Consider the following 22479-nt stretch of genomic DNA (forward strand, 5'->3'; position numbering starts at 1 on the left):
TAATTTTCTTTAGTTTGTGTCAGGAATAAAAATGCACTTTGAGTAATGGGTTAAAAACTTGCCTGGGTTTGGTGTGTTTTTGTGGCCTGAAAAATATTTTGTTATAAATGTGAATAGTATATTTGCTAATCACGCTGTATAATACCTTTTGTACATTACGGTACTTCTATGGTTTTACTACATTGTTGCAATTCTAGTTCTGCATAGCGATTGATTGCTTGTGTGCCCATAAATATATATATAATGTAGAAAAGATGAAACAGCACTCCAGTAATGCCAAAAAGTGTATTTAAAAATTCAATACATCACATAGCAGAAACATTTCGGACAAGCTGTGTGCCCTTTATCAAGCACAGAGAACTAGTGATGGGCAAATTTATTCGCCAGACGCAAATTTGCGGCAAATTCCTGCAATTCGCCCCCGGCGAATACATTCTAAACTGCCGGCGAATGTCCAAAAACGGACGCCGCCATCAAAAACGGACGCCAACCTGAAAAACGAGATGCAGGCGCCGTTTAGCGAATTTTTCGGCAAAACGCACCAAATTCGCCCATCACTACCGAGAACCTTCACAAGTATACTTATAAGAGTGCTGTGGCAACTGCTTTGTATTTTGTGTGTGTGTGTGTGTATATATATATATATATATACATACATATATATATGTATATTTTTTATATATATATATATATATATATATATATATATATATATATATATATATATATATATATAATGCTGCACTCGCTTATTGGAGAATATGTCTGAGTGCACACAAAAAAGTGATATAGGGTCATACGTTCACTACCAGACCAATCCAGCAGCTCAGTGGGAACATATTCTGGTAGCGATCGTATGACCTTATATCACTCAAGTCTTATATGTAGACTTGGGGACAGAACGTCTTTGCCAGCATTTTTTGTAAGTAGATCCAGCTGGGGTAGGACACTTGAATCACTGGGTGGTGTCTGACTTGGCACCTCTCTGACTCTGCCTGTCATTCTCTTTTAAATGTGTGTAATCAATCAAAATGCTGACCGTTTGTTACTCCTTTAGTGTTTGATGTTTTAGCTTAATTTTCAGATAAATTTTATTGTCTGAACCCTGAACCACACATTTACATAGCCTAAAGATTCAGAGCAGAAAATAATGTTGGTTTTTATGTTTGTAAAGTAGCAATGCACTAGCATGTACTCTGCTGTGCAATAATTTACTTAACATACTGGTCATTTCCCCTTTTTATAAATATATATATATATATATATATATATATATTCCAACAAAGAAGTCCAGACTCCAATTGCAAGTAAAAAAGTCCTTTATGTGCAAAAAATTGCTGCATATATATATATATATATGTATATATATATATATGTATATATATAGATGGAAAATAAGATGTATATGCACATATTGGTGACATTATAGCCCAATCTTTTTTTTAAAAGCAGCAATTTTTTGCACATAAAGGACTTTTTTACTTGCAATTGGAGTCTGGACTTCTTTGTTGGAATATATGTTTTGTCCATTATTTGGACTAAGTCGCGGACTGGGATACCGCTCCACATCGGTTTGTACGGATATATATATATATATATATATATATATATATATATATATATATATATATATATATATATATATATATATATATATATATATATATATAATTTATTTAGGAAATTCTAATTGTTCTATTATCACAGAAAACAAAAGATGGCCTTACGAAATAAAAGGCACTAAGTAGGTCGCATTTACTGGTCACCTGTTTAAAAGCAGACATCTTATTGGCTGATTTTGGTTACTGTTCCTGGGCAAACTTAGGGGTCCGTTTACTAAAGCGCAGTAAAAATATGTGCATAAATTATAGACAGAATATTCTCCAAATATGTTATCACCAGTTTACTAACTTGCGTTAAATATGAAGTTGCAAATTATTTTGTGTAAGAATATGTGATCGCATGTTATCGCATCCCCTGATAATAACGTTACGTACACATTAATGGCGGGTTTACGTAACAGAGAACTGTGCGAAAGACAACATTTATGCAAGAATATTCACAAAATGTTACCGCCACCTATGTAGTGGCGTAAAAGTACTTCTCTAGGGGCAGGACATATCCCATAACACCTTTTTTTTACCCATCATTCTTTCCTGTTCCTGTTGCCATTGCTGACAGGAGAAGAGAGAGAAGTGACAAGAGATGAGCAAGAGAGAGAAGTGATGTTGTGGTTTCTGCTATTATCTGCTGCTACAGCAGCTTTTTCAGCTCAGAAGGGAATAATTGGCAGGAGGGATGGAAGGATTCATCAGCCTTGACGTTTCAAGTGTGATTAATACTGGAAGAGCTGAGTGACAGTGATATCAGAGAGTTATTCTGATTGAATAGGCATGCCATACTATCTAGCATACTAGGCCATTCCAATCTATCAAGTTTTTAAAAATATGAAATTTCTATTGTATTGTATTGCTGTCAATATAACATGTTCAATAAAGTTTTATCAATAAAGAACCACATTTCTGTGATAAAATAAGTGTATTTTATAGCAAAAATATTTGCAAACTTATTCTGATCGCCAGAAAATTAGAAACTCGCTGAAATTAACGCTAACGTTAGCGAATTTAACGCAACTGATCGCAATGATTTTAGAGCACATGGCCGTTTAGTAAACTTTGTTGATGCAAGTAATATGGCGGAAAGAAATTCAAAGCGATAACGTGCAGAAAAATATAGTCGCATTTACCGCGCTTTAGTAAATGGACGCCTTAGTGCCATTTATTACATATGGAGGAAACCGTTATAAATGAAGAAAGTATGCAAGGGTTGATGTATGCTGTTTGTTAAAATTATCTGTCATTTTCTGTAACAACTGACAATTGTATTGTTGAAGATTTTCCAGTGTTCCCATGATAGTCAGACAGAAATTTCTCACTTTCACCCTCAGCAAGAAAGAAATGCAGTGATAATTTGTCATTGAAAAAGCTTTAACAAAAGAAAAATTTGAATCACAGACTGTTGCTGGTTGGACCTTGGTTTATGCCAGCGTTTTGGATAATATGGATACCACCATCAGCTGCTATAGATGGTACAAACTGCCACTACTGAGTTAATTCAAAATCACATTCAAGCAGGCAACCTCTGATATATCCGCCTGAGGCAACTTATTCTTTAGCTTCAGGTTTCTAGGCACTCTGCTGAACACCATTATTTCATATGGGAACAAAATCAACTAATAACAAGTCATTGAAATCTGACAGGTTGGCAGAAACCTTTCTTTCATTGCAACTTCATTGCAAATTTTCCTGTTAATGTATGAAAAATATCACCTTTCAGCTTTTCGCAGGTACATGACTCACGCGAGCAAGAGGTAAACTGCTGATCTGGTACCTGTAGCTGTTGTTGACTTTGTGCAGATAGTCAAGCAAGAAATAGGTACATTGCTGGCCTTGCAGTGTTGTGGATTTGTGCTTATTACATGTCTACTGTAACACAATTAAAGGGGCAATTACATCAGAGAGTAGTAATACTCTTTACTGAGATTTAAATATTATAGTGGTATTTACAAACTGTAAGGCAGTGAGTGAAGTTGCACCCATTTTTTTTCACTTTGCCCTCTGCTTTTTCAACTGTAGAATAGTAACATAGTAAGCAAGCGAGGTACAGAGCAGAACACTTCCCCTATGATAAATCCAACTTGAATGAGCACTAAGGGGTGCATTTTTACACCCCATAGCATCTCTGCACTTGTGGCAGGTGCAGTTGTAAATAGTCCTTGGAAGAAATATTCCAGTTTTATATGAGAAAGCATTTCACATTTTAGGAGTAAAGAGCCTTAAATGACTTTTGACCCCTGTTTATTTTTGCTAACGTACCAAACACATTGAGTTGCAAATAGTTTGTTTGTTTTCTGCTATGCAAAGAACCCTAGTGTAAGACAGTAGTAATTTATATAAATTTATTAGAAAATTTGTCTCAGGAACAGTAAAATATCGAAAACAGACAAAATAAGAGAAAACTTGTGCGAGGCAGCATTTATTAATAGGGATAAAGAACAGGATATTTTAAAACAAAGAAAGGAACAAACATACAAATGGAATGGTTCATGAAGCAAATATTGATTGTGCTAATAGAAGTAAACAGTCTATAAGACCAGGCTATTTTTGCCACTCACTGCTAGTAATAAATCACAGCCTCAAAACCTTTTGTACTTCTTCCAACAACAGTAATATGGCTGCTAAATTGTTGTAAACCAGTACATTCTGTATATTTTTCTGTTTGTTTTACTTTTTTGACATTGTGCAGAAAAATATATATAATGAAAAATAAGATTCACAATCATTTTAGAAAACACAGACTCCTGTCCTTGATGATTTATAATAGAAAATTATAGTGGGTTATAAAAGTCACTAATTTTGTCCAGGCGCAGTTACCTGGTTAAATGCAAACATCTTTATCTTAAAGGAGAACTAAAGCTTAACTAAAAAAGTTGGGCAGAAAACATATACATTATATTTTGGGCTTCTATAGAAGCACAAGGCAACCACAGCCCTTTAGCAGTAAAGATTTGTGCCTCCAAAGATGTCCTGGTGTCTCCCCATCTTCTTTTCTCATTTTTCACTGCACATGCTCTATGCCATTGTCACGTACTAGGGGTGCTCAGTTATAACATATATACACCAAATATCTTCAAATTGGCACACCCTTTGTAAAAAACTTTGTCTTTTTATTGCATAGTATCAGGGTCCAAACTCATTAGAACCTTTTTCTAGTATGTAATTCAAATGTATGTAATTCAAATTCAAATGTAATTCAAATCATGACATATAAACAGGTAGGTTTTTTTCTGCAGTAAATTGTGATCCCAAACAAACCATACAGTAGAAATGTTCGAAATTAGAATCAGCAATTAGTTTTCAACAGTCACCTACGAGTTTGAAAACAAAAGCAAAGATCTGATTTGTTGCTATGGGTAACATCGCTGGTGATGTTTGCCTCCAGTGTTTACACAGCATGATAAATAGGCCCCTTAAGGGTGTACAGGTATGGCATCAATGTTTGGAACCTGGGGTTTTTGTATAAGGGATCTTTCTGTAATTTGTATAACCATATCATAAGTGGATGCTTTTTTGCACTGTCAAGTACAAGGTACTTATTACAGGAAAAAAATGTCATTAAAAAATTATAAAAATCTATAAAAATTAAAAAAAAAGATTTGCTTTTCTCTATGGGAGATGGCCATCATGTATTGTTGAGCTTTCTGGATAATGGGTATCCTGATAGTACATTCCATACCTCTTCCAACCATAATTAGAAGATCAAGTGACCCCCAAAATTTCAAAAAGAATACCAGTTTCAAAAATATATGACATAATTAGTGCCCTGTCCCACTTCTTATCACCTCATCTACATGCATCACTTTTTAATTTTGCTAGCTTGGTGGCTGAGAATTGACAACTGCTGTTTTAGTAGAAGAAATGTTGATACTGGTATCATGATTATAAATGTGTTAGTTTAAGTTTTTAGTCCCAAAATAATATTTTGTTAGATGGGTTCTGCAGGGTGCAATCACATAATAAATCACTAGGCAAGTAACCTAAATTTCAATGAACACACACAAAAATATAACACTGCTGGCATTACCAACACAATAAATACTCTCCTAACCAGTTATATTCATTATATGCTTAGGAGTCTACAAATATAAATGCTTGAGTCCATGGGTTTTCTGGATAAGGTGCATTTTCGTAAGTAAAGCACCTTGCCTCAAGGTTTCTAAACATTTAAAACCCTGTTAGGATTGTGTTTCAATCTGCATGGCTTTATGTCAGCTTATTATACATAAAGTACAAGGTATCACATTATTACAGACTATAGGGAAATCATTAAAGAAATAATAATAACTATAATTAGTTGTATACATATAGACTCCATAAGAAATGGCATTCCTGAATTTCGGAGCTTTCTGCTTATCAGGTCTATCTAGATCATATTTTACAGGTCAAAGTACTCCCAGGTTATTCTCACAGTATATTCTTTTATACTCTAAGAACAAATTTGGAGTGCTTTGACCTGTGTAAAAGCCTTGGCCTATGGCATTGTGCATTTATATGTTCATGCAGTGCACAAATGTATAGATTGTTAGACAGGGTTACATTATCCATATAAATCACATTTGCTGCTTTTCCTGCTCTACTTTGCTTTATTTTACCAGTGATAGAGATACTAATATATTTTATAAAATCATACTGACACTATTTTAATTGTGATACTTTTCTAAATAGATCATATTAAGTTCCTAAGAAAAATCAGTACCACACTGTTTATTCCTTTGACTTTTTCCTAATCTTGCTCCACCTGCCTATGTAGTAATACTTGTCTAGTTTTGTTTTTACAATTATTTCATAAATAACATTTGGATTTATTTTGCCATTTCTTAGCAGTCTATTTTTTATCTCCATTTACAAGTTCTTTTACACTCTTTTGTTATACATTGCTTTCATTGGCATTAGCTTCACTAAGGTAAGTAAAATAAATTGCTGGTATAGGTATATACAATATTTTCCTTCCTTTTGTCTTCTGCATTTCTCTGTGCCCAAAATTCCCCCCCCCCCGAAGAGAGGGAAAGTATTGTGGAATTGCCATTAGATGATTCTCTACACCACAACACTAGAATTACATGACATGATGTATGAATGTGACATGGGAAGTACTAGTAGACCTCATACCTGTTAATGATTCATATCCTTAGAATATATAAATGCATTTTTTGCTCTCTCCTGAGATCATGAACTTCTTCCCTGCATGTGGGCTAAAAGAACCCGTAGCCTGGTTTGTGGAAACAATACTATTTAGGGAAAATGCTGTCCACAGTGGGAGGGAGTTCATTGTGTGGACAGCCATGTTTGATCACATGCATGCTCTCATATCCTTCATATCCATATCCTTAGAATATATAAATGCATTTTTGCTCTCTCCTGAGATCATGAACTTCTTACCTGCATGTGGGCTAAAAGACCCTGCAGCCTGGTTTGTGGAAACAATACTATTTAGGGAAAATGCTGTCCACAGTGGGAGGGAGCTCCGTGTGGACAGCCATGTTGGATCACATGCATGCTCTCAATGAGCACAGATCCTGACTCTCTCATTATGTGCATGTGTGTACGGTCACACACATGGGTATAATGAGAAATCTGGGACTCTCCTTATCATTTGCATTTTTAAATGGTGCAGACAACATAGCACTGGCTAGGAGATTTTTTTTTTTTAATCAAAATGCTATTATTTCCACCAGCATCTCCATTGAGGGAAACTATTTTTCTTTTCTGTTCAGTTAATACTCATGTCCATTGATTGCTTGCTAGCCCTTAGCCACACTGAGACATTCCTTTCTTCCTGTTCCCTCTGTATGTGTTTGACACCCTTCCCTGTCCTTCATAAGAAGAAAGTTTCTGAAAATCATTTACCAGTCTCATATTGAGAGTTCCAACCCTATTAACAAAACGTCTTGTCTTCAGAGCCCAACCAATAGCATCAATAAAATTATTTGGTCAATAAAGTATGCTTTAGTTTGTGGAAGATATATACATGTATATTACTAGAATAATGCTTGAAGATTGAATATTAAGCTAGAAGCCCTACAGTTTAAACTTATTTATAGACACAGTGAGCACATTTTTATATGTTTCTTGACATGGGAGCCTACCTAGTTGGGTATATGACAGGATCCACCTGCAGCATGAATAGAACTGGCCACTAAAATGTCCACTTTGATATAATCTCTGTGCCAAAAGTATGACGTGCAATGTAAAAAGTAAAATAAACCTTCTGACATGCATTATAGTTACTTCTTAAAACACTTGCTTATTTCCTCTTGAATCAACAGTTGTCAGTGAGAACTGAAAAGCTTGAAATATGTACTTTTCTTTTCATAAAACTACTGAGTAAGGAAGTAAAAATTACAGCTCTGACCAACATTTTCTCATCTATTACAGGTTTTTATTAGTAGTCTTCAAAGTAGGCATTTACTGTGTTCACAACTGGCTAGACAATTTCATATACATTAGCGATAATACCAGCAATTGAAATACATTTCTGTTATTTGGGATTTTAAATGTATTCCTGTCAAAATCAAAATGCCACATCATTTTCCAGTTACATGCTATGCTTTATCAATAGACACGTAATGTCAGATTTAAAGGATATTCTCTCATTATACTAATTTCTTTTTTTTAATTAGTTTCTACTGTGACCCTCTGTTTATTGCCGTATATACAGTCATGTGAAAAAGTTTGAGAACCCCTCTTAATTCTTTGGAGTTTTGTTTATCATTGGCTGAGCTTTCAAAGTAGCAACTTCCTTTTAATATATATAGCATGCCTTATGTAAACAGTAGTATTTAAGCAGTAACATAACGTTTATTGGATTAACAGAAAATATGCAATATGCATCATAACATCATTAGACAAGTGCATAAATGTGGGCACCCCAGCAGAGATATTACATCAATATTTAGTTGAGCCACATTTTACTTGTGCAATGTATAGAGCCATTCTTGGATAAGCCTGTTATGATACAGGTATGGAACCTGTTATCCAGAATGCTTGGTTCCTGAGGTTTTCTGGATAAAGAACCTATACCTATATTCATGTAAACATCGGGTTGATCATTCCCTAAGTAAAGTACAATATAGTAAACCTTTATACAACTGTGCAATTTTTTTTAAAATGAAAGTTCCATGTTTTTTATATATTGGTGCTAGGTTATGTTATTTATATGACATTAAGCTATACCTCCTTTTATGAATTAATTATTGCTCTGCTTGATAGGTAAGTGGTTAAGCAGATTTTTTTTTAAAAATGAAAATATGTTGTAAATCAAAATACGATTTGCATAAAAAAGAATTGGATAGGTCATTTAAGAGATCACAGACAAAAGTTGGTAATGGCATCTTACATAATAAGACATTATTTAGAATGAAGGCTTTAAACCTGAAAAACTCATTTAAAAGCAGTTATGCACCTATAGTGGAAGGTGATGAAGAAAACAGCCATATTGATAATGTCTCTAAAAGTTTGTGCACATTTCTACCACTGTAACTGTGCAGATTTGTAACCTAACAAATCCCAATGTTCAGTGCAGCCAAGGGTTTGCGGAATATTAATACACTTTGTGGTTGAAGGGGCAGAATATTCTCACAGATAGGTTTGACAGAACACTTAATTTAGCAAAGACAACACATCCAGCACACTTGGATGCAAGTCTGGTTCTTGCTATGTTTTAAATATTCTGCAGAGTTCTGCTAAAGTAAGAAATTATCCACTTTATGGGTTTCTTTTAACTGGTCGGTTAATGTGGGCTTGTGGTCTTTTAGAATTACCAACTCTGAGATAATTTACTTAAATGCAGGTGCTTACTTGTTTTTGTACATCTAGGCATTCTCTTTAGCAGAGAAGTTGAAAAACAATGGCTTACTTTCTGCTTTTTGCTTAATTCAATTTTAAAAAGCAGCCTTTGGCAGAAATATGCATTGAATGTGCTGTCTTTCAAGATTTCTAAATAAAAATATAAATCTACAACTTATGTTATACAACATAAAATGTGATTTACACTATAAGCCCTTCATTTAACCAGTAAGCAATTGAACATTTTAGTCAGGACAGCCAATAGCAATTCCTTCAATCTTCTTTTTTAGACTCATAGTCCACAACTGACACTGATATGATTGAATCTTCAAAAACTTGAAATTACTAAGTCAAAAATGCATGCCTTTTGGCTTGCAGCAATTCCAGCAGCCCTGTTTATTTTGTTTTATAGTTTTATATTGAACAACATAAACCTTGATGGACAGTTAAATCAGTAAAATGTAAAATATATGGCGGGAAAGTAGTTCTTATTTATTCTCTAAAATAACCCATCTTACAAAAAAAAATAAAGAAAAGCAATCTAGGTACTATTTCATGTTAGTGTGGCAAAGTGTTTGTCAAGGACTCTGATAAGATCTTTCAGGCATACAAGATACTTGTCTGCTTCAGTTTATTTCATTAAGTTTAAAAACACATTTCTTTCTTCTGTAAGTATCAGGCCAGCTATATAATGTGACATGACAGTCCCAGGGGGTGGCGGAGACTTTGAGGAAATATTTGACAATGGCTGACGTTTTGGCCACAGGTCAGAAGGTGCCCATCAACCTCATAATATCGCCAGTTCTATGAATTCATTGTACCTTACCAGGATTATATCTATACATTGGTTCAGCAGACATAAAATATTGAAATGTCTGAATAAAGTAGCTTTTTGTGGGAAGACATGGAGATGTGCTAGTTTAATAAATTATAAGTCATTGCTGATCAACTACATTTTGCTCAGATTTTCAGGTCTCTTAGTTTTTCTCCTCTACTGAATGTTTTATTGACACTGGTCACATAGTTTTGCTTCCACAAGTAGGATGTAGACAGTAGCGATGCACTGAATCCAGGATTTGGTGCAGGAATTGGCCTTTTTCAGCAGGATTCGGATTCGGACGAATCCTTCTGCCCCGCCAAACCAAATCCAAATCCTAATTTGCATATGCAAATTAGGGCCGGGGAGGGAAATTGTGTGACTTTTTGCCAGAAAACAAGGAAATAAAAAATGTTTTCCCCTTCCCATCCCAAATTTGCATATGTAAATTAGGGTTCGGTTCGGTATCCGGCTGAATCTTTTGCAAAGGATTCGGGGGTTTGGCTGAATCCAAAATAGGGAATTCGGTGCATCTCTAGTAGACAGTCTGACATTACAGTTGTTGTCTTCATTCAAATAAAAATATCATTTGGAGATGTTTATATATAGATTATACTCGCAACATGTCTTTATGTCTCTTTATGTGTTATTAAATTTCATATTACTTCTGGTAACGACTAGGGATGGGCGAATTTTTTCGCCTCGTTTCACCGAAAAAATGACGCCCATAGACTTGTATGGCGGCGTGCATCAAAAAAAAAAAGACACGCGTCAAAAAATTTCGCCACACGACAAATTTTTTTTGATGTCCATAGACTTTAATGGGCGTCTGCGACATTTCGCCGGCGGCTAATTTTTGACGAAACTGGTCAAATTCGCCCATCCCTAGTAACGACCAGCAACTGCCCAGTCTGAAATACTGTATTCCTAGGGAGCATTTTTTTATTTCAATAGTTTTTATTGATATTTTGCAGGTCATACAAGCAGACAGGTGTTATCCATAACAAGTACAGTAGTATAAATGAGTTCAGATAACCAAAATAGTGTTCTACATTGGTTATACAATATAAATGCATCTATTTATAATGTCCGGCATTTGTAGACCATAACAATATAACCTAAATAAAATTATAAACTAAAGGACAGAACGCAAGTATTACAAAGTTCACCATGAGCTGTACATATAGGAGGGGGTAGGTTTGCCTCACATGCTCAACAAGGCAGAGGAGGCAAAATTCTATAATTATTCAGACACATTTTTATGGTGTGTGTCTGATTAGATACTGGACATATATATTATCCAATGCACCTTATATTTGTTAAGTCAGTCGATATATAGTTTTCCAAGCCCTGGCGATTGTTTTCTTCACTACAGTCATATTAGTGAGAAACAATTGGAACTAAGGGTGAGCCAGTCCTTCAGGTTTTTATAATAATAAAGCCTTGCTTGGTGTTTAGGGACAGAGCTATTAAACACCGAGTTGATCATGTTATAAATTCTAATCCAGTGTTTCTGGACATTGGGGCATTGCCACCAAATATGAAACATAGGGCCTTGGTTTCCTCAACCGAAATTGGCTATACGTGCTAGGACCAAATGCCACCTAAATAGATCTTTATAGATAGCCCAAATAATTTCTCAGTCATCTGCTTCCATTTGGTTGTCTATATCTTTTTGCCAAGAGGCAGTGTATGTTAACTGTTAGGGGCACATTTACTAAGCTCGAGTGAAGGATCAGAATAAAAAAAACTTCGGTTTTTTTTTTTGGCTACTTCGACCATCGAATTGGCTACTTCGAATCGAACGATTCAAACTAAACATCGTTCGACTATTCGACCATTCGATAGTCGAAGTACTGTCTCTTTAAAAAAAACTTTGACCACCTACTTCGCCACCTAAAACCTACCGCGCATCAATGTTAGCCTATGAGGAAGGTCCCCATAGGCTTTCCTAGCTTTTTTTGATCGAAGGAAAATCGTTCGATCGATGGATTAAAATCCTTCGAATCGTTTGATTCGAAGGCTTTAATCGTTCAATCGAACAATTATTCCTTTGATTGTTCGATCAAACAAATATCGCTAAATCCTTCAATTTCGATATTCGAAGTCGAAGGATATAACTTCGAGGGTCGAATATCGAGGGTTAATTAACCCTCGATATTCGACCATTAGTAAATGTGCCCCTTAGTGTTGTTGCAAAAAATTTACTATTAAAGTTTATTACCTTCAGTGCTTTAGGGAACTAAAGGCACCAATGTTTGAAAAAAGTTGCATATTTATCAGTGCTATGATCTTGGTGCCATTGATAATGAATATATTGTAGAAGTTTACTTAATCTAAAGATCTGTCAGAGGGAGCATTTTAAAATGTTGGTTCTGTTGCCTGAGAGCACAAATAGTTGCCAGCTATTAATAAATTGGCACATGAAATAAATCAGCAATTATGATTTCTTTTTTTCTTTTTCTTGTTTTCAATGTTTACCTACTGATGCTTTTTATGTGCAGGGGAACAGTTATTTTAATTATAGTTGAGTACATATATAATTATATTTAATTATATATGTACCCAACATATACAACCGGCACATAATATGAAAACTAAATGAATATGTGAAGGCAAACTTTCTTATGTGCCTAGATATGAGTATTTGAGTTGTTTATGTATGCAAGGGTGATGTATTAAATTTGCACCAGGTCTAACAACCTATTGCAACCAATCTGATGTTTTCTTGTGAACACATGACCAGTAAATGCTGCCTTTTGTTTGGTTGCTTTAGATTACTAGACCTAGTGCCAACTTTGCAAAAATTGCTACCTTTGCCATATTGTATTTTTAGAGCTTTTCTTAGAACCTCTATAAGAAAAGCCTCCTTTTAAAATACTGGCATCAGGGGAAAACTTTATTCTTATTATTTATTATATTTTTTATTCATATATTTTGAGAGTTGACACACTATGTATAAGAACAAGGATATATATAAAATGGAAAAAAAAAATATATATATATATATGTGATGAGCACTGTATATTGTGTACAAATAATCTGTATAATACACAAAATCCATGAATAATCTGTACCCCCCCCCCCCGTTGTAAAATATTAAGATATTAGTCACCTTGGAGTTCCATGACCTGTATAAAAGCAATCACCATTTGGCCTTGTGTATTAATTTGGTCATGGAACTCCTTGGTGATTTATAATATCCTTATATTTTACAGTAGGAGGTACTGGTACATTATTCACTATATAGCAGTGTTTTCTGATGTTGTTGAGTTACCAGAAACACTAAAATGTGTACTATAAAAATAATTGTAAACTGATGTTCCTGTTGCAAAGCTCTTCTTATAATTACATCACCTTTTCCAACAATTTCAGGAGATTTAGTTTTCCTGATTTTTTTTTTTTTTGGCCTATGTTCTGTGTTACAGTTGCACCACATTTGGTTGGGATGCACCGAATCCAGGATTTGGTTCGGGATTCGGCCAGGTTCGGCCTTTTTCAGCAGGATTCGGCCGAATCCTTCTGCCCAGCCGAACCGAATCTGAATCCTCATTTGCATATGCAAATTAGCTGCGGGAGGGAAATTTCAGGATTTTTTGTCACAAAACAAAGAAGTAAAAAATATTTAATGCTTTCCACCCCTAATTTGCATTTGCATATGCAAATTAGGGTTCAGTATTCGGCCAAATCTTTTGTGAAGGATTCGGGGGTTCGGCCAAATCCAAAATTGTGGATTTGGTGCATCCCTAACATTTGGATTGGTCAAATTGATTATTAGGAATTTCCACACCTGGATGCTGATTTTTAGCATTTTGAATGTTAAAATTATTTAAAACTATATGAACCATTAAAACTATATGAACCATTAAAATCAGTTTAATTGCTATCCCAACCAAATTATTGTACTTAATTGTGAATATTAAAAAATACTACAAGTACTTGTATTGGACTTGTTCTAATACATCGGTTTACATAAGGCCTTGTATAATAACAATGGACTGTTCTAACTCATTGATGACAATTTTATGCATGCAGAATATTCACCATTGACTTTTAACTTTGCAGAATATTGAGATTTATTATTCTGAGCATAATGTAAGAGTGGTCAATGAAACAATGTCATTAACTCGTCCATTAATTAATTACAAGTACTTGGATGATTACGTTTTTGATAAATTCCTTCCACTTTGACCTTCATTTATTGCTAACTGGCTTAGGTGAACCAAATGAAAAACACTCTGTAAGGCAAGAGAATATAATTAGCACAGTCCATTGGTTTGCCTGTAAGTAAAATGTAAAGGTAAACTATATTATTAACATTTTTACTAAATTTGAATTGTATGTTTTCCATTGGTGAACTCATGAAGGCAGACTTACTAAAGACAATAATGGTATTTGAGAACCCCAGTCAAATTGATTTAATTCAGAATGAGTCAGAATAACTAATTAATGATATTGATTGAATGTTTGGGGAAAAACAGCTCAGGTGCTGATAACCACACTATCCAATGAACACACCAGGATTTACTAAAGAATTCTCAGGTTGTTTTAGTAAGCTACTCAATAGAAATCTATGGTAACATCAAGTTACTTTTCTCAGGCTACTTTATGCACAATAAAATTGGGAGAAATAATTACCAAAGTTCAATCTGTTTTCTTACCCCTAATCAGATGTGGAACAGGCAATTACTTTCACTATACATTCAGCACTTCCTAGATGTCACTGCACCTACTCATATAATTATGTAGGGCATTAGGTCCCACATTCTGGAGCATACGCAAGATTTTGGGGTGATATATTATTTGCCTCAAAGGAGTTGTTCACCTTTGAGTTAACTTTTAGTATGATGTACAGAGTGATATTCTGAGATAATTTGTAATTGGTTTTCATTTTTTTGATTTTATTTTCGAGTTATCTTTTTATTCAGCAGTTCTCCAGTTTGCATCTTCAGCAAGCTGGTTGTTAGGGTCCAAATTACCCTAACAATCATGCACTTATCTGAATAAATATGAATAGCTGAGGGCCTGATTAGAAGGTTAGCAATACATAGTAACAAAAGCAATAAATTTGTAGCCTTCCAGAGCATTTCTTTTTAGATGGGGTCAGTGACCCATGGAAAGCGTCAGAGGAAGAAGGCAAATAATTCAAAAACTATCAAAAATAAATAGTTAAGACCAATTCAAAATTTAAAAAAAAGAAATACAAAAGCATTCAGTGAGCATTCAGTGAGTCTGGCTGTGCTGCGCACCTTGCACCAGATAAAAAATCCGACGTGAGCTGTGGAACGCAGTGTCGCCTATCAAGTAAGGTGTCCCTATCCTTACCACCTGCTATAGGGAAGGCATTAAGTACAGGGCATTAGTGCAGCCTGAACCTGCAGGCATTCAGTTCGTGGCACACCTAAATGATGCACAAGTTAGGGAGGGGACACACACACAGGAGTTTCCCAGTCATGCCCCTTATGAATACCGAGTTGCCAAACAATGCATCACTGTATTCATAGGGCAAATTTAGGCCTTTGAGGTCTGAAATGGAACACAGTAACATGCAGCAGTGCAGCTACCTAAAAAGCAGGGAGCAAAGGGCAAAACCATATAATCATATTTGAATAGAAAAATTGTGTTATAAGAGACTTATTAATATTGTCAAAATTATGTACATTCCTTTTTTTCAAAATATCTCAGTAAATCCAAAAACGAGCTATATATATATATATATATATATATATATATATATAGATAGATAGATAGATATAGATATATATATATATCTATATATCTATATATATATATATATATATATATATATATAGAGATATATATATATATATATATATATATATATATATATATATATATATATATATATATATTTGTACAGTTCAAAGGGGGACATTTTTTATTTTGAAGCAGTTTTGTTGCTGAATTGTATGTGGTTTGAGCTTTGCTAATAAGAGGATACATGTGGTGTTGTGGCAAATGATCACACTGCGCCAGTCTAAATGTGTGAATGAAGAAATCATAAGGATTTCTATTTTATCTGAAGAATAAAGCAATAGCAAGAAATAGAAAGAAACCATTTTAGTTGGTGAGTGTGACCTGATTTGCCATTTCTCTCCTGTAGAGTTTTTCTCTGGGGCAAAGCTGTTGTTTACCTGTAGCGTGTTCCTTTTCCTTCCTATTGTGTACATTGAATATGAAGTTATCCTTTTAATAATCTTAACTTCTTATTGATGACAAGTATATAGGAACTGTGAAAGACTTCCTATGATGTGAAAATGTATTTACCTACAGTATGTCAATCAAAGCTGGTTTTAAACACACACATTTTGTTAAAGATTTTGAGTTATAGCACATATAGAATGTTTTCAATATCAACAATAATAGTCACTATTCCATTGACTTCTGATTAGTGATGGGCAAATCTGACTTCGCCGAAAATTTGCGAAATGGTGAAAATTTGCCGAAATGCATTGAAGTCTATGGGTGACAGAATTGTTTACAACCTGTGATCATATTATCTTTAACAACATTTGCAAATAACCCTTACAAAGGCATTTAATTGGTTTAAAAATTTAGGGTTGAGGAGGTAAATGCACTTTGTCTCACCGACGTTTCGGTGTAAAATTGTCATTGACGTCGGCAGATATTGTGTGGCGAAAACTATAGTAAATATGTTACGTGACAAACACTGTTAATCATTATTAATGAGGTGACGAAGTATCCTTTGCTTATTAATGGCAAAACTGGGAAACAGGGCGAAAACATGTTAATGGGAAATGTTATAGTGATGAATTAACACACACTCCTCGTTGTTAAAGTGACAAATTAGTTTCGAAGTAAATTCTTTTGTTAAATTACGCAAAATTTAAGCATTCGCTCCTTAGTAAATATGCCCCATGGAAGGGCGGGGGAGGACAGATAGGAAAGGGCTGACTGAATGCTAACATTGGGGAGCATTTTACAGAAGGAGAAAGCCAATTTAGGACATCCTCGTTAGAAAGATGAGTCCTACATGCACTATAACTGGAGTTCTACGTCCGATCTCCCTTACTTTTAAAGTCCGGTCTCACACAAATACTTGTTCACACCTCTACCCTCCTCCCTTAGTTTTCCTCCCTCAGTCATCCTCCCTGCTCCCTAGTATCTGATATTATGCTTATGTCTTATACCTCAGTTATAAATACAGGTATTGGGTATCGTATCCAGAATGCTTAGGACCTGGGGTTTTCCAGATGATTCCAAAATTAGGATTTCCATACCTTAAGTTTGCTAAAAATCATTAAACATTAAAGTCACTCAATAGGATCGTTTTGCCAACATTTATTGTAATAAAGTTTGTGAGGCATGTGATAGAAATTACATCAATGAGCACCGATTATAACTGATGAAATCACCAATCACCGTTTATAAGGATAATCTTGGCTCTTATGCATTATACGTTTCTAAAAAATATTTAATTAGCAGTTGCTCAGTTAAGTCAGCTTATATAATTAATATTGATTTTTTTTGTCACGTCTTTTAGGGGGTTATTATTTAAACTTCGAGTTGTGTTTTCGGATTTTTCTAGGGTCGTTTTTTTCGGGAAAAACCTCAAATATTTCAAGATTTATGATGCCCAAATCTTCTAAAAGCCCAAATCCAAAAATACTCCAGCTAAAACCTGTCAAGGTTATGTAGAAGTTAATGGCAGAGGCCCCTTTAACCATTTGAAGATGTTTTTTGCCTTCATGATTTTTGGGTGTTTTACGCTGGTTGTGCTCAAAACATGATAAATTTGAGGGTTTTTAGCTCATCAACTCAATAAATTTGAGGTATTCAAGTTTTTTCCCCCCGATTTGCATTGTCAAGTTTTATACATTCAAATTTTTTCAAAAATAAGCAAACATTTGAGTTGCAAGGTAAAGAAAAACCTCACAAACTAATGATTGTTATAATTATTTGCCTTCATCCTAGTAGTAATTGCCATCTGCCAAAATTTTAATTCTGTTTATCATTATTTGGCTGTCCTTTGCAGCCATTCAGTTACACTGGTGATAATAAACTTATGCAAATGACTGGAATTGCCTGTTCAGAGAATATTCCCTAGACAAAAGACAACAGAATTTGTAAATGTGACTTAAAATCTAATGCTCTTAAAAGGAAAGGCTGAAGTAATTCTTGAAGGAGAAGCCATTCATTTGCAACATGCCAATATATAGCATCTGGTTAAAAGGTAGCAAATGTGTTCGGAGATTTGTGTTGATCGACTGGATGCTGAAAGCAAGTGGCATATTTTGTTTTTGTTTGAAAACACTTGTTTCCACAAACAGTGAATCAGAGATCTAGGGCATGAGTGTAGGCTAGAAATTAGAATAGAACAAAATTGTTTTGAAGCTGCATACAGTAGTAGTAATTTGTGCAATTCATTGAATGCTGTCAAAATGTAACTCATCATTGCCAATTCTTCATTTACTACAGTTCCTGAAGAGGTGGCAATTATTTGTTTACTGCGTGGGTAACTTATAAACACAAACTGGACAGTTGAAGCTTTTTGCATAATTCAAGTATATAATAACAATGCAAAGCAGCCATATAAAAAGTAATACATTTTAACCCCATGCATATCTTTAAGATGAAAAAAACTACATTATGTTATGGAGAGTTTTTTGATCAAACTTTAAATGCTAATAACAGTTTTTGCTACACAGCAGCTTATTTATATAAACAATAATAGTGTTTCTGAAGCAGGGCAACACTGCATTATATTTTAATTACTTTAAAACAGTTTTATTTTTTGATGTTACTGTTCCTTTAAATACACAGACTTCATGCATTACTTTATGTTCTTCTGTTGGACTCGTTTTTAATACTCCAGAGGACCATACCTCAGAGGGTAAAGACTATTGCATTTTCAGTGTTATATGTAACTCCTTAAAGATGACTGTGATCATTGAGTTGCCTAAATGATTCAAAGCAATAGTGCCACTGATAATATTTGACAGGCTCTGATATTCTAGGATTTTAGGGTTGAGTCAGGAGATAGTTTGTCTTTTTTTGTTCCACATTCTAGGATTTGGGCCCTGATAGTGAACATTCACCTTTCATCAAATAGTTTAACCTCTAAGCAACTTTTATGTTTAATGGCTGTAGAAAATGTTATACTGCTTCCTGATTTATTTAATTTTTTATGTAATGCAGGGTAAACACGTTCTCCATGTGGCAACAGGAAAAGAAGGAAAATGGTGTGGTCTCATACCAGTAGGATCAGCTTGCAATTCAGTAACAACCACTGGACTAAAATGGAATCTCAGTAAGTTGTTTATATATCTTAATTTTTAGTTTAGTACAAGTTATTTTAGTAATCTCAATTTATTGGTTTGAAAAACATGGTGACCCAAACTTTGAGACTGTAAGCTCTATAGGGACCTTCTGAATCTCTTACCACATGGCACCTGCTTGGCACTTACCTCAATAGTAACCAAAGAAGGAATGTTCAGGCAACCAGAAAATTCCTTCTGGCCTTCCATGGGTGAAAAACAGCGTAATTCCATTTCACAACCACTTCTGAAATCTAAAGGTAACTAAAACTGGCAACTAAAGAAAATTGTACTGCTATCAATATTAAATATTTATATCACCTTGGTGGACCATGTGGGGTCAGTATGTATCTATCTTTTAACACGTGAGCACTAATAAACAAATTGTTTTTACTGGATTCAAGCCTTGGGACATATATCTTTTGATATAAATATTTTGTGCTGACTGCCTTCTGAGCTAAGCAGCTGTATGGACTCCCAACCACATAATGATTTACTGCTATCAATATTACCTAAGAACTCGCTGGGTACTTTTCTGTTCATACATAACATTTGTTTTGCAAATACCTAAAGAAGCTTTGAACATGCACATATATTATAGCAGTAACAAAGTGTTCTGAATCAATATCACTTAATTAACTGTACTAAAGATCACCTAGTGCTAAAAAAGAAATAAAGCTTGATATCAGCCAATAACAATATAAATTAGGATCCATTAACTTCTATGTTAAGAAAAAACAACAGTGCATAAAGTGTAAAGTATTTATAAAACATTAAACCTTTGTACCTTGTGCAAATTCTGACCAGAAGTATAAGTAATGAAAGTAATGTGGCACTGCAGACTTTCTGCAAAAATGTCTATGGGACCCATTTAATAAAACTTAAATTTTCGGTCAAGGTTTTTAGGGGGAAAACGAAATTTTTTTTAGTGGAAAAAAACCTTGATTTTTTAAAGATTAATCATACCCCAAAGCTGCTAAAAATCCAAATCCGGAAAAATACGTCATCTCAAACCTGTTGAGGTCATGTAGAAGTCAATGGCAGATGTTCGTGAAGTTGTTTCTTGACATTGTGATTTGTGCTGGATAATCTGAAAAAGTCTGGGTTTAAATCAGATAACCCAAAAAAGAGTTTTCGCACATTTGAGTTTTAATAAATCAGCCCCTAAGTCTTTGTACCTCTACGGAAGTTGTTTAATTCGATTAAGTTGATTAATTAGAGTTCCAAGTGCTTAAGAATGTATAACCTACTAAACGAGGGATTCCCAACCTTTTGAACCTGTGAGCAACATTCAGAAGTAAAAGGAGTTGGGGAGCAACACAAGCATGAAAAATGTTCTTGGGGTGCTAAATAAGGGCGTTAGTAGCTCCAATGTGGATTGTCAACCTACATCGAAGCTCTATTTGGCAGTACACTTGGTTTTTATACAACCAAAACTTGCCTCCAATCCTGGAATTCAAAAATAAGCTCCTGCTTTGAGGCCACTGGGAGCAACATCCAAGGGGTTAAAGTGCATCATGTTGCTCATAAGTTACTGGTTGGGGATCACTGTACTAAACTAAACTATTTCAAAGTCAAATCAACTAGAGACATAGGGGCAGATTTACCAAAGGGCGAAGTGGCTACCGCTAGTGTCAATTTGCTAGCATTACCTCCTGCATTGACATCACCAATTTACTAACCGGCGCAGGCGCAAATTTGCTAGCGGTCATTCGCGTTTCTGGCAAATGGACGTTAATCCACAAATTCACGAAAGTGCGGATTTTACTGAACGTTACCTCTTTCGCTAGAGTTGCCTTCGACCACCTCAGGTAGATCTTCCTCAATCTTCTGTCACTTACATTATGTTCTGTGAGCTGAAAATGCATCAAAGTCCAAAAAACGCTGGCGTCTTTTCCTTTTTTCAGCCTGATTGCCTGCAAAAGACTTAACTTAAACTTTTTTTGGGCAACCGGTTTTCCCCATACATTTACAAACATATGGAACATTAATTTTGCAGTGGGCACGTTTAAGGCATTAGAATAACTTTATTGTCTTTATTAACGTTCCCTGGAAGTGTGTGTAATTTGTAAGTATATGCACCAACATTTAACATAAAGATGTCCATACCACTTTAAATTTCCACCCTGTGCAAATTGACCTGAGCGCAAGATCCCTAGCGAAGTTTCGCTAGGCACAAATGAACGCTAGCGCATCTTCACTATCAAATACTCACATTGCCAAAGTAACACTAGCGAAAAGTCGCCAGCGTTCGGCGCCCATGACGAAACTCCGCATTTTAGTGAATTAGTGTAGTCTGAGCAAATTTTCGCCTGGCGAAGTGTTGCTCTGGGTGCAAAGTGGTTGTTGGCAGATTTTCGCCGGTTAGTAAATCCGCCCCATAATGTCCCAAACACAGAGATGTATACTGATAAATAAAAAGGTAGTCATATTTCACTGTTGGATCCCAAAGTTGTCCCTCCTTTTGAGAACTAATGCTCCAGTATGAATAATTCATTTAAAATGTATGTCTTATTACAATTAAACTCAATTTCGAAATTATGAAATTTGATTGATTACTAAACATGCAAAACTCCTCAGTAAGAGACATGAAATATTCTAAGATAGGAGAGCATCTAGTAAACTAGTGATTTAAAAAGTGTATCAATAAAGGCAGGTATAGTTTATGTTTGGGGCTTTACCAGTAGAAAATACACTGCTTTCATCAAGTATTTACTTGATTTACCAGTGCTTCTGCCTTGATCAAGTAGGGTGAGATTAAAACTAAACATGCTAATCCTGGTTTTGACGTTTTTACTTGGTGCAAACTCCCCAGTTTGTGTTACAGAGTGGTTAAAAACTGTTTACATGCAAAGTAAATGAATAACTATTGTTATAATATAAATATCTGAGTTTAAGCTCAGTTCTAAAATATGGCAAATGATGAGTGGCATTGACAGTTCAGTTTATTTATTAGTAA

At 34.8% G+C, this 22479-nt stretch overlaps 1 protein-coding gene across 2 annotated transcripts in view; it reads left to right on the forward strand.

Annotated features, from left to right (window-relative positions):
• The window catches only part of tpk1.L (thiamin pyrophosphokinase 1 L homeolog), a 199641-nt gene that overhangs the window by 123489 nt on the left and 53673 nt on the right, over nucleotides 1-22479 (forward strand). For both annotated transcript variants that reach the window (XM_041566090.1, XM_018267534.2), the window contains one exon: nucleotides 19402-19513. In XM_041566090.1, coding sequence (XP_041422024.1) covers nucleotides 19402-19513 — 112 coding nt within the window. The remainder of the gene's footprint in view (nucleotides 1-19401; nucleotides 19514-22479) is intronic.

This window comes from Xenopus laevis, chromosome 6L (genome assembly GCF_017654675.1).
Source record: "Xenopus laevis strain J_2021 chromosome 6L, Xenopus_laevis_v10.1, whole genome shotgun sequence".
NCBI lineage: Eukaryota > Metazoa > Chordata > Amphibia > Anura > Pipidae > Xenopus > Xenopus laevis.